Genomic DNA, 18,561 nt, shown 5'->3' with positions numbered 1-18,561 from the left:
TTTACTTGGCTTTCAGTATGCCATTATTTTCCTTTTTAAATTGGACACAAGATAGCTCTTTTAAAAACTACTTCCAATTACATACACAATCATTTGATACAAATCATTTTAAAACTAGAACTCTTCTGCCATCATTTTCATTTGGATGATGATTCCTAATACAGTAGTAGCACTTCACAAAAATTAGGTCAGGCAATACATTAGGAATGCCAAGAGACATCTACTCTACAGACTGCTCTAACATCACTGGAGGAAAATGACAGTATTTCTTCTTAAGAGTAATATATTTTTTAGCATAGTGCATTTTCTTCGAGGAAGCCTTCTTAAAAGTCTATGTACTTTTATAGTACTTGTTTTTAATACTGAAGTTTTAAAATCTTCAGTACTCTCTTCTGAGAAAAATAAGTAATACTGAATTTTACTGAAGCAGTAAAAGAAAAAAAAGCAGCACTGTGCACAGAATCTGGTCGATTCACAAGGCTGTTTGTTACTAATGAGAAAAAGACAAAGAGAAACACTGATATGCAAAAACCAGGAAATACTGTCTGAGCAACAGTTGTAGCCCTCTTCCAGAAATGAGAGTTTAAATGAAGAAACTGCCAATTTCAATTTTAATGAATTAATCTTGATGGTTCCAACCTAGTAAGGCATCACTTTTCTTGCCTTCTTCATCATAATTCATGTTCTTGGGAGGAAGAGGACAATTAGGAAGATGCATGGTTGAAAGCGAAAATCCTGAAGCGAAAATCCAATTCCCTGATAATAGGTGACAATTTCATTTTGCTGAATGTGATTCAAATGAAAATAAAGGTCATATGCTAACAAAAGCAGGTACTAGCCATAGCAGAGGAAACACCTGGAGCAGGCCTGGTTGGCCACCTCTGATCTTTTAATACCTAATGAGGCCCCAGCAGTCATTTTGTAGGGAAAAAAAAAATCCTTGCTGTTAAACACCACATGTCTACTTCAAAAGAACTGAAAGTTTCTGGAGGTCTTTTAAGAAAGTGCTATCATATGGCAATGAGGAGAAACTCCTCTTTCCATTAATTCATGAAATTGTTCTTTCCACAGCAGAGCAACTGAAGTAATGAGAATATTAAAGAGTACAAGTGTACTTGTCTTGTTGGATATTGTCAGGAGCTGTGTCTGCGTATTAGCTCTGTGGCCTTGAGTATGATTTATGATCACCCTGATCTGCAATACAAACAATTACATCCAGTAGTACCCTAGTATATCAGGATACATTTACATGGTTCTTCCGACACTGTCCGGCCAAAATCATTGGGTTTGTTATGAACCAGAAAGAGGAGGAAGGGAGAACAGGAAAAAAAAAATAATAAAAAAAAAAATTCAAATCTAAAACAAACACACAAGAGTTGAAAAACCTGTGGCTGAAAAGATGACATAAAATGCCAATACGATGTCCTTAACTAATCCTAAAAATATATTTAAGAAATTTAGTTTCAAGTTCTAAGATGAAAAATTCGGAATAAATATGTTTAAGCTACAGGCTTTTTCATTCTTAAACTATATCCTTGAGGAGTAAGCAAAAAAAAATTAAGTTTGTTACTTGTACATTGTTTATTTTCATGTGGGCTATGAATACCTTTTTAAGGTGAAATTTATACATAGTAAATTTCATTAGCCATGCAGACTGCTAATATGTGCCAGGAGAGCTGCCGCATTGCCCTTTGCAGAGAGTCAAAATTCAAAATGAATGTGAATCGGAGGAATAGCCTGAACTAAAACTGATGGCAATTCAAAGACAACTGCAAAGCGTGCTTTTATATAGAAATAACCAACTGCACAAACAGAAGAACATTTCTTCTTGCAAAAAAAGATCTGGGGCTTACTGATAACCCAATCTGAAGATGAGTCAGCAAAGATCTGATGTTGTAGAAAAAAGAAAAAAAAAAAGCATCCTCTTATTAGGATGCATAAAAGTGACTGGTGAAGTAAAACATGACACCCTGTTCAAAGTAAGGAAACACGACAGCTGACAAAGGTTTTTCGGGTCTGCTAGAGGAAAAGGAAATTAACTTGCTTCATAACCAAACATTCGGGCCAGAAGAAAGGGGATATGCCTCAAACCTGGCTGTTTTCCTCTTATGGATTGGGGTGGCTTGAGAGCACTGTGCTCAGCACTATACCAGGGTGTGGGTGTTCTGGGAACAAACCCATGGGGATAATCATCATCTTTCAATTCACAGATCGCAGCTGAACTGGTAGAAATAGCACAGAATCTGTTGTTCTTGTGACATTTTCTACCCATCAGCAGTGGAAGAAGAGTCATATGCTCTTTGATACACAGATGCTTTGGCCAGGTTTTCTGATGAGGTAAACTCATGCCAGTAAAGGAGCTGATGTACTGCCTCCAATTACTCAACGGTGAAAATATTTTAGAAACTTTGGGATTTAGAACAAAATATTCTGACCAGAGACAGTGCTGGTCAAACTTCAACTGGAACACCGTGTCCTGGTCTGGGTGTCACTTTTGATGAATAATGGGCTCAAAGATAAAGAGTTCAGAAGAGAACACCAAGAGTCTTCGGCAGTATAGAAACCAAGATCTATGCCAAAAGATGGCAAGAACTGATTTTACTCAGGCTAGAGAAGGACTGAGCAGAAATATGAGACAGACTTTGGACATACCAAGAGATTCATCACCTTTTTGTAGCAAAGGATGTTCTTCACCCAGGGATCAGCAAGAAATCACAGGCTTAAACTGCAGCAAGACAGAAGCAAGGCAACAGCAAAACTATATAACCAAAATCACCGTTAAGTCTGCCTGGGGAAACTATGAAACACTTTGTTGAAGGTTTTTAGGGATAAGATACTTCCAGGCATTTCAGTAACATCTTTGTTACATTTTCCTAAAGGAGGACGGGCTAGGTAATTTATTAACATTTTTTAAATCCCTGTTTTTCTAGTGGTATCTGTATGGATAAGAAGAAGCAAAAGCCAGTTTGCTCTCTCCATTCCCAGCTGGCTAGAAGCAATCCTGCTTCAGCTCAGGAGCCGTACAGAAGTACCAAGAGCTGTGCCTACGCCAGCCAGTCCAGCTGAGACTCTCTCAGAGTCAGTTCGCTTTGCTGTGCACCAAAAGCAACCGGATCCACTGAGCACAGCTGAGAAAAACAGTCTGCGCAGCACGATGCTTCATCTGTTCCTTTAGCGCAAAGAGGGCAGGTTCCTCCCCGCTGCTGGAACACTGGCAGCACCTCCAGCATCCCGGTCCAGCAAAGCCAGCCGTCGCCAAGAGGGGCTCAATCCGGGACGCTGCAGATGTACACTCAACTTCTGCGTTGCTGGAAACACCTTGTTCTCGTATCAGATTGCAAACCAAAGTGTGACACAGTCCCCTACGCTGCTAAGACGAACAGCAGGCAGTAGCACAGAACTAAATTCCAGGGCTTGCTGGAGATCAGTGAGGCACATTTGGTTTGAAAACAGAAGGGTGAACTTAAAAGGTGAATAAACTTGCCTATATTTCATATCACACATGATATCGTGTCATATCTAACTAGAAACCCCTGAACTGTTTCCAAGTGCCTTAGGTTTGTTTTCTTTTTAAGACATTTGTAGGATTAGCACAACCTTTGTGAAGTTCCCTCTCCTCCCTGTTAGGATCACCATTTTTCTTCCAGTTTTAAAATACCACACTGAAAGAAGGGTACACAGGCTAAATATCAATAATTTAGTAGAAAATCTCCTTTGACAGAAGGCTTTTAAATTGTTTCAAAAATATTTTCAGAACTGTGCAAGGACTATTATCTATGCTACTCCCTAATGCATATTTACTCCTGTCATCAACGAGAATAAATTCAACCTCAAAATACTCTGATAAGGCAAATATAAATATTCTTGCCCTACAGATACAAAAGCTGTATGCTTTTGTAGAGGTGGTTTGGCTTCCCTTTAGCCTGGTGCCGGAGGCAGGATAAGGGGGAAATGAAGAAAATGGATTAAGTCTGGGCAGCTGAATTGATTGGCCTTGGAAGCAGACAGAAGACTCCAAAAGCACAACCTGGTGGGCCCTTGTCCAGGAAAGTCTGGAAGATGTTTGGGAGGCTGCAGAGGTTGAAAGCTGATTCTGAGACAACCTGAAGGGCTCAAGTTTTGGTGTTATAGTTGTGGGTTTTTCTTCTTTTTCAAATATTTTGGGGGGATAGTGTGAAAAAGGTCAAAGAGGCATCCTGGAGGATGGGAGGAAAATGTTGCAGGGAGCCAGTACTACTACGGATGTGCTTTTCCCCTAGAAAAACGGCATATTGCAGCAGGAACTGGCAACTGGGCCAAGTTAACAAAAGTTGACTAAATTTTAGAAATCTCCCCCACTCCAAACCTGTAACAGCAATGTCCTAGGAAGGTTCACTGATGCAGATGTGCAAATTGAAGTTTGGACAAGTTGTGCTGTCTGCTTGTTGGCAAAAAGGCAATTCAAGAGAAGATTTAGACCAGAACAGATGTGGTAATCCTTATAGTATGCTCTAACCACTATTCAACTTCTCCTCTAGCCCCAGTAAATAAACTTGCTATTGCCCTTCTTGAAAGCATTTTATCCAGCCTAACTTTGTAATACGGCTTTTCATTTGTTACTTCTGTCTCTAGCTATCAGAAAGCGTGCATGGCAAAGCTCAGAGAATTAATTCAGCACATCTACACACTGGGGGAGCAGTCATATACTTTAAGTATTTAACTAAGGTGTTTTTAATCACCTCCTCAGAGATGTCCATTTAACTCCACTGACTATACAGATATATCGGGCTACACAGCATCCCAACTTCGGTGTTTTTATTTACATGTAAGATGCCCAAAGTATTTGCAATGGCTTGATTACTCCCTGTGGGGTGAACTTGAACAAAAAAAAAAAATGCTTTTCATAGTGGCAGCCGTATTATCTTCAACTATCACTGTTTTTCTCACACTAAGCTGTGCATTATGAATACAAAAATTAATGCTTGGCATGAAAACCTGAATTTGAAAACATTCAAAATGTTTTTTTTTTCTTTTTTATTTTTCCCCACTTGTATGTTCCATATAATGGTTTAAATCCATGATTCCAATGCAGATACTTGTTCTTAATTTACAATTGCCATGAACCTAGCTACATTCACTGTTAATCAGAAAAAATATCCCTTCACCCACAAGCATCCCTACCACCATGCCTATGCTACTCTCACCTTATTTGCTTAAACACACACACACCCTGAGAAAAACACAAACCAGTTAGCAGCTTTCTCCTAGTTAGCAGGGCTGCAAGAGGAACTGTGCACTGTTTTTCCCCTTACATGAGCGACACCCTCACCTCACAGGGAGGGCTTCCCAACACACAAACGCAGGCAACAGACCCAAAGCCACCAAGTAAGACTCATCCTGACAAATGGCTTATGTCTTTTCCTCCTGTATCCGGTTCTGACCCTAAATACATTCATTATGAAGATCAATAGCTTTCTAAGAACCCACAATGCCATAATAATAATAAAACCCCCTATGATGTGGAATTATTTCACACAGAAATGCCCTACTCTGTTTTTTTTTTGTTTGTTTTTGTGTTTTTGTTTGTTTGTTTGTTTTTAAGATGCCTCAGACTTGGACGTAAAGAAAAACAAAACAAAATAACCCACAAACTTAATTTTGCCTTAGCTACACTGACTCACCATGGTTAATGGTAGCAAACCATGTATTTCTGCTACTGAAGTGAGTAGATGTGACTCAGTTACACAGAGAATACTTGTTGAATAATAAAGTGCCATCTTCATATGACAGCTTTTCAGAGTCAAAAGCACTATAAGGACTTGCACAGAAAAGCCACATCTCAACAAACAAAACCTTTAAATCAACTTATTGCCAAAGATTATGCCTAGTTAACAAAAGCAGTGCAGGAGACAACAGTTGGCATGAATTCAGACCATTTAAGCTCTGGTACACTTCAAGGTCACATTTAACAGCAGCAGGCAGAGCATCAAAAGGATGCTAAAGGAAGCCACTTGCCTTCTACTGACAACGCGGATAAGAGCCTTGGGGTTAGTACAGAAGCCATTAACACGCTACTTGAGCTACATTTTCTGGGCTGAAAACAGCCAACGTTTTGCATGTTAGAAATACAACGTACTGTGCAGAAAGATCTGAGTCCAAAGTCAGTGGAAGCATTTCTACTGCGAGCATCTATGGCAAGACGGGACTCCTCCATGTGGAGGCTGAAGAGCCGCTGCTGGGCCTGCGACCAGCTTGGCCCCACACAGCCTCACCACCACCAGGTAAAGCAGTGCCCACACTTCAAACTGAGACAGAGAACAACGAAACAGAGGCTGCTGACAATGGAAACCCCAAACATGAGCCAGGTAATTGTCTCAGATGGCAAAAACATACAAAATATTGAAATCAACTGCGAACCTTAAAACCCTGAGAGATGCTACAAGGCGTTTCACTGTCGGAAACATATCACTGCCAAAGGTTGTAAAATGTAATTTGTGACACAGTAAAGACTCAACAAGGCTATAACAGTGCCAATCTGTATTACCTAAGCTCTTAATCTTTCCATCAGACCGCATCATTTACAGCATATACACATCGTATGACCAAGATGGCCAAATAGTCACAAGTTTATCACAGAGGCCCGTTCTTTTTCCTCTCAAACAAGGCCTTGTATGTTCTGCAATGTAAAAGGGCCACAACTGTTCAGTTGCAAAATTAAGAACGAACAAAATGTTCCCTTCGTGTTCCCTTTGAAATGCATTCCATATTGTAACAGCAACAACGGGGTTAAGAAGAAAGATGACAGAAATAAATCTCACAAATCGTGAAGCAGCTCCAATGAAGCATATACCTGACCCATGCAAGCCTCTGGGTTTTGTAATGTATATACTTCCTGCATAGGTCTGGTAAAAGTACGGGCAACTGTTCAGACTTTCAGACATAATGCTAAATTTAGTGCTATTATATTCTTACCAGTATGCTGTGTTCTTAAACAAAACTTTAACAGGGCTGTGATAGTGCTGACTCAGGACAGAGAGGGCTCAGGCTGGTTACGAGAGCCACAGACCAAACACTCCAGACAATTTTTTTTTTTCACTAGGAGCACTTAAAGGTAGAAGTAACACTGAAGTAGGTCCTTTTTCTTTCTCTCGCTCCACACTACCCCCAGGGGATGTTTGCTGTGGTACATCAGAGCCACAAAATCCTTTAGATTCGAAGTAACTTGTGGAGGTCATTTGCTCCACCCAAACTTTAGTATGAAACATTCACTATTTTTAAATATTAGAAGAAGTATTATTTTCAATATTTGTATGTTTGAAAACGAAAAATTTCTATTTTCCACTAAACAGCATGAAAACTGCCCACATACCATCACGCTGTGCCATAATGCAACTCATGCTTGAGGAACAGAACCTGATGGCATTAATTAATCACATTTTGAAGTATCTTACCATCTTCATCTCTGTACAAAATGATAATCCAAAGATGCAAAGCGTACAAAAGAAGCTGGAAACTCATAACCTAACAAGATGCATTGCAAAGACTGTCTTTCACATAGTGCCATAAGTAAACTGAGGCAGAAGGGAGTTCGGCTCTGATTCTCTGGTATCTGCGGAGGTTTGTGACTTTAAACAAGTCAAGATTTGTGGGACCTTCTTTTGTACTGCTTTTAATGTCTTTCAAAGCTTCCACATATTGGAACGAACACTTCTATATTTACCTTGTAAACCTTAACAACCAAATACATTTCTCTTTCTTACTATATGCCTTTTAAACCAGGTACTGCGTTGCTTTTTCCTCCACTACATGGGGTGGGAATGCACTTTTGGTGCCTCAGATGACAACTGTGATGAACTCTGATCACTTTTTCCCATTTCCCCCTCCTCTGCAGGCGAGGATCCCCCAGGCCACACTTGCTGGTGCCATCAGCTCAGCAGCCTCCCCCCTTCCTTTGACACCCCTATGCAGGTGTGAGATGCACTTGATCTGAGGATCATGAGCAACCACCACAAATTTCACATGCCACAACAGTGAGAATGATGCCATGCACGGAAGGAAGTCTTATTTAACCAGGTGTTCAAGTGTAAGAAAAATTAGACATAGGTTTGGCTACAGCACACTGTTGATACTAATAACGTCTACGTTCATGCTTATTATCTAATATAGTCTCTTCATGTATGCATTTGGGAACACAATCTCATATTAAAAAGCATTTAATTATGCCAGATTTGTTTAGTAACTCTAGCAGTGCTTTTTTCACACACCCCCCAAAACCTAGTGCTTGATAGCGTGGTGACAACAGCCTGAATCAATGTGCAGGTGATAGCTGACACAGTTCATTAACGTGTTACAAGCGCAGTTGAACTAGAATCATGAAACATATTTCACTTCTTTCCTATTACGCACCAGCAGGTACAATAAAGTTCCCTATTTAAAACTTTTCTACTTCATCACAGACCACAAAAAGTCAAAAGCCATTTTAGTCAAACCTCAATGGTTAAAACATCTTCTATATTAATATCTCAACTTTGTTAACCATTAGCGTTATCTTGATTTCTTTCTTAACTGTTCAAATTGCATTTCAGTCTACCAATTTAGATTTACAGAGACAAGCTGAGGTCACCAAATAGATCTTCTGGGTTTCCAGTATGAAAACTAATGAATTAGGTAGCCATTATAAAAAGACTACTGACAGAGAAAACAAACACATCCCACACAGGATCTCCTACAGACACAATGTTTATCTCGTACTATTTATATTAACCTAATAATGTAAGGTTGGTCAAATAACCTCATTCATTCTTAAACATGCATTCTAAAACTAAGCAAACTCACCCCATGGCAGAAAACCTGACTGTGGAGCAATACAAATTGAGGCAAAAACTACAGGGGAGCATTGGCAAGTCTCACAGAATTACAATGAGGGGTTAATGAGAAGTGCTACCTACCCACACCACAAGAAACTGTACTAGTCTGGAGTAAAAGATGAAAAAAGCCGTGTGATGTATCATGCAATTACGAGCCAATTGCTTGGGTCAAGCTGTATCCACTATGAAACACCATATTGTAGCTTCTTCTGGAAATTACCTGATTCCACAACAAATTATAAACTTCTCATACAAAAATGAATTCACACCAATTGCTACAGCACATGAAAAAAAAAATCAACTCCCCGAGGTATGAACTAGATTACTATATTAATTTGTCAAATGGAAAAAAAAAGAACTCAAAAGGTAACCACAAGTTCCATAAATCTGATGGCTTAGTTTTCAACTACTCATCTTTCTTGACATGTGGTAACACAAAACAAATGTTTATATTTTTCATTGATCGCATTTCTGTATGTATTTTATGTGCTTGTGCACATATTAATGAAATATTACTCTAAGGATATGAGATATTGCTACAAGAATGTGCTCGGTTTTATGAGGACTGCTTTGCTAGACATATCATGAGAACAAAAATTAGAGGCACATTTGAAACAGAGTCAAAAATGATCAAACAGTTTATAAGATTAAATATCTCCACTACCTTAAAACAATATTGTTTTAATGTGTTCAGAGGCCCTGATACAACAAACGAAATAGAAAATTGATTAAAATCCAGAAGTGCGGAAAAACTAAAAAACAGAGCTAAGATACACACAATTACAAAAGCAACCCTCTGGGTCTGACATTACCACCAGGAAGGTGTCACAAAGTCTAAAAGTAGGCAGATATTTCTCTTCTTTAGCTCATAAATCTGACAAAGCTTTCTATCAAACAGAAAGCATTTTAATTAAAAATTGGAATTTAATTTGTTGAAATTTTCAGTCCCACCTGGTAGTGGTAATCTTGGAAATATTATTTGGGTATTACGATGAAGTCTAAACCTTTAACACAAAAGTAAACCCATTTTTTTATGACGCAGCTTTATTCCAAGAAATCCAGCTCAGTTTCCCATATTGATTTATTTAACCGGTCTCATAAAGGAAATGTAACATTCAGAAGTGAGAGCTGATATAACGGCAGTCCACCACTGACATTCAATCAACTTATTATTAATGGCAACAATATGCACCATCAATTACAAAACAAACTATCAGGAACAATGCTGAATGAGCAAAAATCCCTAATTATTGTAAGCCTAAATTTTCCTTTAACTATCTCCCTTTTCCAGTAAAAAAAAAAAAAAAAAAAAAAAAGGTTAAAACTTCAATTCAACCTCCTCAGAGTTCTGTTAACTGACAATCAAAGGTTTTGTAGATTTATTTCCAACTATGTTTCTTTAACTTGCTGCACTATGCATATATTGGACAATGAAAAACGTTGCTCTATTGCCATTATCTAGTTAATGATGCATGTCAATTAACGAACGCTACGTTTGTCTTATACACAGCAGAACAAAACTAGCAAGCATTACTCTGAAAAGAAATGTAAGAGATGTTGCCAGAAAGTGATGCAAGGTGAAGTTACCACAACCTGTACTAAACTTTGTTACTCCCTCCATGTTTTTTTTGTTTTTTTTTTTATCTTTACTGTTTGTAAGCAGTTTCCTTTCCAACTCTTTCCTCCAACTGTTCCTTTTTATAGTACATTAGTAATTAAACTGATATGAACAAGCTTATAGTTTAACTTACAGTTTCAGACTACAGAGCATTTCACAAACTGGATCTAATTTTCTGCAGAAATATCTCAGGAGAGCACAGAGGCAGAATGAAACAAGAAAAGGAAGTCCTCACATTTAATTATTTATTCAGTCTCTGTGTATGCTGCATATATATGGACAATGTCATCCTAAGCACAAGATGTAAAACAAGAACATGGAAAAAGATACCTCAACATCTTTGGCAGCAGTCCCACAAATGGTCCTATAAGAAGTTAACAGAAATAAATAACTGCATACCGAGAGAGTTATGAAGGTCTAGGGGGAAAAAGTCTTGAATTTTTTTTGGAGAAAAAGAGAATAGGGAAAAAAGGAATTTCTGGGAGAAAAATGAACCAAAACTTTCACAAAGACTACTTTCTCTTTGAACAGACACTGAAATAATTTGTAGTGTAAATGCTTAAAAGTATTTTATGAACACTTTCCTTCAGAACGCCTTCTGCAGTTAATATGTTCTTCAAAGGAGCCACAGAAGAATATGAGCTGGAAGAGAAGCCTTCCAGTTCAACCCTTTCCTCAAGACAAATACAACTACATTATGTCATTCCTGACATATTTGTCTTGTCTGTTCTTAATGACTGCCAATGAAGAAACTCAGCAGTTTCCCAAAGCAAGCTATTCAGGGTTTCACGATAATTACCATTTGAAAGTTTCCCTTATTATCTAACCTGAAATTTTGTTCTTCCTCAGGAAAGCCCCTTATTTCTTTTACCATCCACCGTGACACTGAAAACACATTATCTCCTTTCTCTTTGCCTTCAAGTCTTGATCTTAAATCACTGAAGACTTATCCCATTCCTTCTCATTCTTCCCTTCTTTAGACTAAACAACTCCACTTCTGATCTCTTCTCCACAGTTATCTTTTTGATGTATCTGATCACACGTCCATGGCCTCGATCCAACTACACACGCTGCTCTAGGAGAGCAATGCCCAAGTTTGGGCACGAGCTATGGAGCAGAAGGGCTGCTTCACAGATCCACCAGACTCCCCTGTTTATACAAACTGATATGATGCCTGCCTTTTTTGTAACCGCACAGCATTTCTGACTTCATATTCATTGCATAATTCCCGATAATCCCAACCACTCTTCTAAAGTACGGCTATCAGCACAGTTGTTGACCATCCTCTGCTTTTGAAGTTATTACTCCTGCTCCAACACAGCATCTTACATTTATCACTCCTGAATTTAATTCCACTTTTTTTTTTTCAGACTATTTCTCTCATTTGTCAAGATGATTTTCAGTATTATTGCAGTCTCTTAATGTTGGCATTCCCTTCTTAGCCACGTATTTAATCAGCACATTTTATTTTATCATCTAGATTTCTAATGAAAACACTAATCATAATTAAACTGAGGACCAAAGACTGCCAAATCTCCTTACTTCAGAGAAGACTCAGTATCAGGCCGTCTCTTGATGCTTAGGACTGGTCCTAAGGACTGCAATCCTTCATACCTTGTTAGCTACAAAGATAATGGAGTGCTACTCCCAGTATTTTTTCCTCTAGAACAACAAACTTCTTCTGAATGTGCTTATAACATCAGATTTCTCTCTGCACAACCAGACTGTCAGCTAAATGCATGTGTTGGGAGGTGGAGGGAAGGTGGCCTGCAAGAACCCTTCTTCCCCACCACAAGAGGCCTTGGCCTTCTCTGGAGGAGAGGTGGTGGACCACCAGAGGGACCAGCCTCCCCAGTGGGCTGCTGCCAGGCTCTCCCTCGTAAACACAGGAGGTAGAAACCACCAGGAACTCTGTGGTGGGACCACGCCACCGTGCCACGGCCATGGGCCCAAGGATGAAAGTACCTGGTCCTTCCTCTGCTTGACAAGTCAGCAATGCCCTGCTGGTTTAGGGTTTACCCCGCCAAAGGGGTCAGAACGCAGGTTTCTGAGACCTTCCATTTCACCCCAGAGCACAGAAGAGAACTTCCCAGTCACCCATCATTGTACGGGATCCTTCTCAGAGCAACCAAACAGCTGAGAAGACCCCTGTGCACCCAGGAGGCAAGGGAAGAGAAGGCTTACCAGAAGCTGAACCTTCAGGACACAGTATTTCTGTCTGCTGCAAGTCAGCTGTACTGCTTTTGAGTCAAAATGTTTTAAACTTTCCTCTATTCTATTTCTGTTTGTCAAAATAACTCTTAGTTTGCAGAGACATCGTCTTTTTCAATGGTGAACTACGTATAGCTACACAGGCATGCCTACAAGAGTATGCACACTAACAAACTATATATAAATGTGTAATATTTATATAGTTCTCTAACTCACATAAAATTATTGCAATCTATTTGTGTTGGCTTTGGATGTGCAAATTCTCAATATTTCACTTTATCCCGAGGGAAAAAAGGATTTATTTCTCCAGGCCTTCCACAGATCTCAACATCTTCCATCCCCACATTCCATCCATCCTGCCGAGCTCATTCTTGAAACCAGCGTAGGGCTTCCATGATTCATAAATACTCATGGAAGGGAGTAAAAGGGAGTTAAGATTCCTTAGTGATCTGTAACCCTGGCTGTGCATCAGTTTCTAACAACACTCTTGGGTATCTCAGGAGCCTTCCTTTGGCCCAAAAGGATTCCAGTGCATACAATGGTCCTAAGATTACAAGCCTGATGGTCACCAGAAAACCAGGAACCTGGAAGACAAAGTAGTTGTCTGCTGCCTATATAATGCTAAAAAAAAAATAACGTATGGCATATTATGACTAGATTCCTTCTTTTCTCATGTCTTGTTTTTCAAATTCCTTTGCTAAATTAAGTATCATTCCATGCATACAACTACATTGTATAATACCCTCCATAGAACTGGGTCAGCTACCTCAACAGATGTTCACTTAAGCTTATGGTCTTTCTGTCTCACATACTCAAAAGAGAACTTCTCCTTTTGGTTATAATCTTTCAAAATTTCTTTAAAAGCTCTGAGAAACTGTCCACACTGACTATGTTTTCGTAATCTTTCATTTAAAAAGGAGATGACTGTTCGTGATAATATAACTTAACAAATTATCTAAATAAGCAATACCACATCTGATCGCAAGAGATTGATCTTATGCTTTCTATCCCATCTCAGTCAACTCCCTGTCACACATGCATACAAAAAACTTCACTCATGATCTTAAATTTTCTTTCTATGTTATATAATCCTTTAGTGCTCAATAAATCAAGATCATCTTAAACTCTACGGCCAAACACAGACTACAGCAGTGAAAAGTCTCCAAGGCCATTAAGCACAGAGACACAGCAGCTAACTCAAGATGTGCTTCACCAGCAGCCTGCTGGGCACAGACCAAATATCCTTGTGCATGCTTGCACCTTTTTCCTCCCATCCGACTGTGGCCACTTGTGAACTAGAACTGAGCTTGGTAGACTCGAAGTCTGAGTCATTACCTTTTGTGTTCTTCTATGTAAATTCCAATAAATAATGTTAATGGACATGCATTTCTTCTTCATTTCTTTTGAAAGACAAGGATGAGTTAAAAAAAAGTCTTTTAGTTTAGCTGTCTTCTGTACCTGACTCCTGTCCCTGTGGATCATATTGACACTCCATCATAGCTGATGTATGCACACACACACAGATTTCTTCACGCCTAACTCAGCACACTCAGTGCATCTCAGCACTTGTTTAAAGCTAGGCATCCTGAGAGATCCTGCTGGAATCACTGTCTCTACTGAGCCATGTCTATTACTTCTGAGGAGGAAACGAAAAAGAACAATGTATCATGTAACTGAACTGGTCTGGAGGACTTACGTTCGCTCACAGCCTTGAGAGGAAAACACAGCCAGCCTTGCCTTCGGTTTATCAGCTGGTCAGTAACCTCTGGAGCATTCGCAGCCCACTGCCCTGCGCACACCAGCACCGAGCGACAACAGCGAGAAGTGCTCAGGACACGCTGGCCACCAAATTCTCGAGCCAGCAGCAGGGCTCAGGGACAAGGAACGGCACACGCTGGAGCAGCCTCTCGCCCAGGTCATGCTGCAGCTGCTGAGCAAGGGCTGAGCTGCTTCCCGAGAGCCTCCCTCCCTCACCTCCCTGCCTTGGCCCCGGCGCAGCCTGCTGCGAGCGCACATCACACGTGGCACTCGGCCCGCTGGCTCGCGCCTTTCTGCTCTGCTCCCAAGACACGGCTCAGCTGCAACCCCCTCCCCACGCCCCTACATACGGCCCAAAATAAAAAGCTGTGCGAGTTAGTCCTGCTGATAGCCTAAAAGCTTTTGATGGGGGTGGTGGGAAGCAAGACATTAAAGTAGGCCAAGGCCTCAAGCCCTGCATGTGAGGAAACAGAGAGAAGCAGAAATGGGCAGCAAGACAGACTCTCAAGCTGCGGTGCTGTGCTGTGGCACGAAAGGAAAAAATAAAGAGCTAACTCTGCTTCTTTAACCTTCTTCCCATGCTCGCTCACTAGCTTAGGAAAGCTACCAGAAGGGTCTCTTTACTAGCAAAAGCCTTAGAGGGACTGCTGGAGACCTACTAAGAATTTGGAGCACTCAAGTCTCTTTGCCTGAAGCCTAACTTCCACTTGGCAAGGTGCGTCAGTGCTCCCCAATGGCTCCGGTTTACACAAGTCCCTCTGTTTTTTACAGATCAGTCGGGTAACATTTGGAACACGCCAGGCACGGTATGTGTATTGGGAGGCCTGCAGCATCCAGGTGGGCCTCCAGTGGACTTCAGCCTTGAACTAACACATTCTGGAATTTAAGAAATAACACCACTTCTCCTGGATTACAAATTTCTGGGTCCTGGCATTTTAATTAAGGTACCTCTACTAAGAAAGCATTCAGAGTTGCTATCGCCAGCATTTATCTTCAGCAAGAAGAGATAACAGCATCCTCCTGGACCTGCCTTGTTACTGCTCTGCCCAAACCTATTAACCCCTCACCATTTCCTCCCTTATTTCTCAGTCGTGCAAGGCTGTCCTTTCTCTCTGCTGCTCCTTTTTCCCCAAAGTAGAACAAGATGAAAAAAAATGTTCTCAGGGTTTCAGATCAGCAGACGAAGAAAATAAAAATGAAGTATAAGCAAATTTCTTTTTTCCTATAAAAGGTTCCAAAACCAAAGCAGGCAGATTTTCAGAATTATTTCCGCCTGACGAGCTGATGAAAAGAGACGGGTTCCTACCGACTGTTAACATATATTTACACACTAAATTCTATTTAATGAAGGATTAAAATAATTATACTGAATTACTGTTATTCCATACTCTGCTTTTATTCTTTGTAGCCCTTAGACAACCTCTGCAGCCTCTAAGAGCCAACACAGTACCCTGGCTGCCCTGGAACCCGATCGTCCCATTCCTCCGACCGCCGAGTGAGTCACTGCTGTGCAGCATGACATTCCCTTCCTAACGCACTGGTTCCCAAACCGCGGTCCTCAGAAAACTGGCTGACTACATGCTGCTGGCGCTGGTCCTCGCTCCCAACTGCTGCATGGCTTTAAAGACAACCAAGATGCATTAAACAGTATCCTGACATTAATTTCCCCCGTAAGATGTTATTTTAGTTGCTGCAGGGTAAGTATGTTCTTGTGAATGAGCAAATAGGTGTCTCAGAACAATGTCTCTTCTAAGGTACGGTCCACGTAATGATGGTAAAAAAAAAAACAAGCATGGGAAGTCTTTCTCTAGATAACGTGTCAGCCCTCAGTGCAAATCTCCCTGGTTCAGCAAGTCTGGGAACTAGACCGAGACCAGGAATTATCTCCAACTCTACCATATGGAGATGCAAGACACCAGGCCAGTTGCTTGTTTTATTTAAACATGTGTTTCTTTTACCAGCAGTATTAACATTGCTTTGTTCCTGTTTATATTTAAAGAAATGAGAAAATAAACTAAATAACTTTTTTCCTCTCATTTTGTTTTTGTTCTTTTAAGAGTTCCCTGTTCCTGTCAAAGTGAGTTAAGCTAAACAGAAACAAGGCATTCTTCTTCCAGAGCAAACGTGTCCACATTTGGAGTTATTTGGGAACCATTCCTACAGCTCAAACGCATGTTATTGGCCCCCCTCCTTAATTCTGATTAACGTCCACATGTAAAAAGTCCCTTAGGTTAGGTAACAACTGGTTGTCTGCTTAACAGACCACAGTAACACACAATTTACCTGAGACAGCAAACCACACAATACCCACCCGCTACTTTTACCACTTTGGTGAGGCATCTAATTCAGTGGCTTAAGAGAAAAGTTTCTAATTGTCTGCAGAGCAGCAACCGCATCATGACAAGAGTGACAGGGCAGCTCAGAGGATCCCAAGGAAGAATTTGGATTCCTTGCCCTCATCCACACCTGAGGGGATAAGGAACCGTGCCATGAATTCAATAAAGCCCCCAGAAGGAACTTGTGTTAAGGCAAGGTTCAGCGTGCCCAGTGACCCAGCGTGCAGGCTGCGATGTGCAGGAGAAAGCATAACGCCTTCCCTAACACGGACCCCTCCTGTAAGTCACGCTGCAATCGCACAGAAAAGCCCAAGATGATCGCTTCCCGGTAAGAGCAACATTACTTGACCACGAGCACGTATGTTAGCAATGCAGTAAATGTAAATGTCCTGTAACACTCTGCAGGGGTAGCTCACAGCGCTGAACTCTTATTGGCTCTCAGAGTGCCAGTTTCTATTTCGCTACTTCAAACACATCAGAAAGTCCGCTTTGCTGGAGGTTTTTAAGTGAATCGGGAAGGCACCTTTCTGCCCACGGGGTAGAGCAGAGGAGTACCTGACCGGGTGCGACCCCAGCGCTCTGCTCACGAGGGTCGGCAGCTGAGCCGGTGAGCTGAACGACGAAGTAGTAAACTTACTTTCCAGTGATAAATTGGCTTCTGGACGGTGTGCACATAGGCTGAACATAATAGTTCTCCAGCTTAACCCCTTCGGCAGCTAGCTTGTCCAGAGTGGGCGTCCTGATCTCGGATCCGTGGTACCCTACGTCTCTGAAGCCCTGATCGTCAGCCAGGATGAAGACGATGTGGGGCTGCGAGCTGGGGGCTCCGGCCCCCGGCTCCTCTCCCGGCCGGCTCCCCGCCGCCTCCGTCCCTCCGGGGCCGAGTCCGAGGCTGTCCCAGGCCAGGTAGCCGTAGGTGAGCAGGCTGAGCACCGACAGCCCGGCCAGCACCCCCACGGCCAGCATCTTCCCCCTGCACAGCCGCCCGGCACCGCCGCGCCCACCGCGGGCCATTCACCTTGGCTGAAGCAAGAGCGAGGGACGGAAGCGAAAAATAATAATAATAATTAAAAAAAAAAATGCAAAAAAAAAAAAAAAAAGGAAAAAAAAAAAAAAAAAGAAAAGAAAACCCAGCAGCCTCTCTCCGAGGCGGGGCAGCGGAGGGGAGCCGGGCTCAGCGCGGCCGTCGCCAACTTCGCCAAGTGCGGCCGCCCTGCCCGCTGCCGGCGGCGGCCGGGTGGGCAGGGCCGCGCCGGGGGTCACAGCACCCTCGGCCCGCCTCCGGCCCCGTCCCGGTGCCCATGTCGGGCCGAGCCGAGCCGGGCCGGGCCGGGCCGGGCCCCGCGGCCTCCCGGCGCCCTCCGCCCGCCCCCTCCGGCGCTGCCGGGCCGCTCCCTCCCCTGCCCGCCTCTCCCCTGGTCCCCCCCGCAAACCCCATCGCCTGCCCGGCCTTCCCCCGGCCGGCCCCCTCGGCGGCTTCGTCCTGCCTCCCCTCCTCCCTTCTCCCCTCTCCCCGCCGCCGCCATCGCCCCCCAGCCCCCTGCTGCTTCCCAAAGCTGCCGCTTTGCCCCCTACCCCCAAAGGAAAAAAATAAAATAAAAAAAATTGTTTAAAGCGTTCCTGCAATCGCCACAAACATCTGGAAGGTATGAAGGTACCGGGTTTGTTTTCAGCCGCAAACCGGTCCCAAATCCCAAGCCCTCCAGTTCTGGTGAGGCTGTGGCAAATGCGAGGAATGTGCCTTCTCAAAGTCCTATCTTTTCTTTTTTCTTTTTTTTTTTTTTTTTTTTTT

The 18,561-nt window shown here is 42.1% G+C and overlaps 1 protein-coding gene across 1 annotated transcript in view; it reads right to left on the bottom strand.

Moving 5' to 3' along the window:
* The window catches only part of ARSJ (arylsulfatase family member J), a 38,209-nt gene extending 20,153 nt beyond the window's left edge, over positions 1 to 18,056 (bottom strand). The window contains exon 1 of the mRNA XM_084285892.1: positions 17,407 to 18,056. Coding sequence (XP_084142018.1) covers positions 17,407 to 17,783 — 377 coding nt within the window. The 5' untranslated portion in view covers positions 17,784 to 18,056. The remainder of the gene's footprint in view (positions 1 to 17,406) is intronic.
* Positions 18,057 to 18,561: the final 505 nt, after the last annotated feature.

The sequence above is a fragment of the Netta rufina genome, assembly GCF_964035555.1.
Source record: "Netta rufina genome assembly, chromosome: 4".
NCBI lineage: Eukaryota > Metazoa > Chordata > Aves > Anseriformes > Anatidae > Netta > Netta rufina.
Note: the sequence above shows the minus strand (reverse complement) of the source record. Positions and strands in the feature narration are given on the sequence as shown.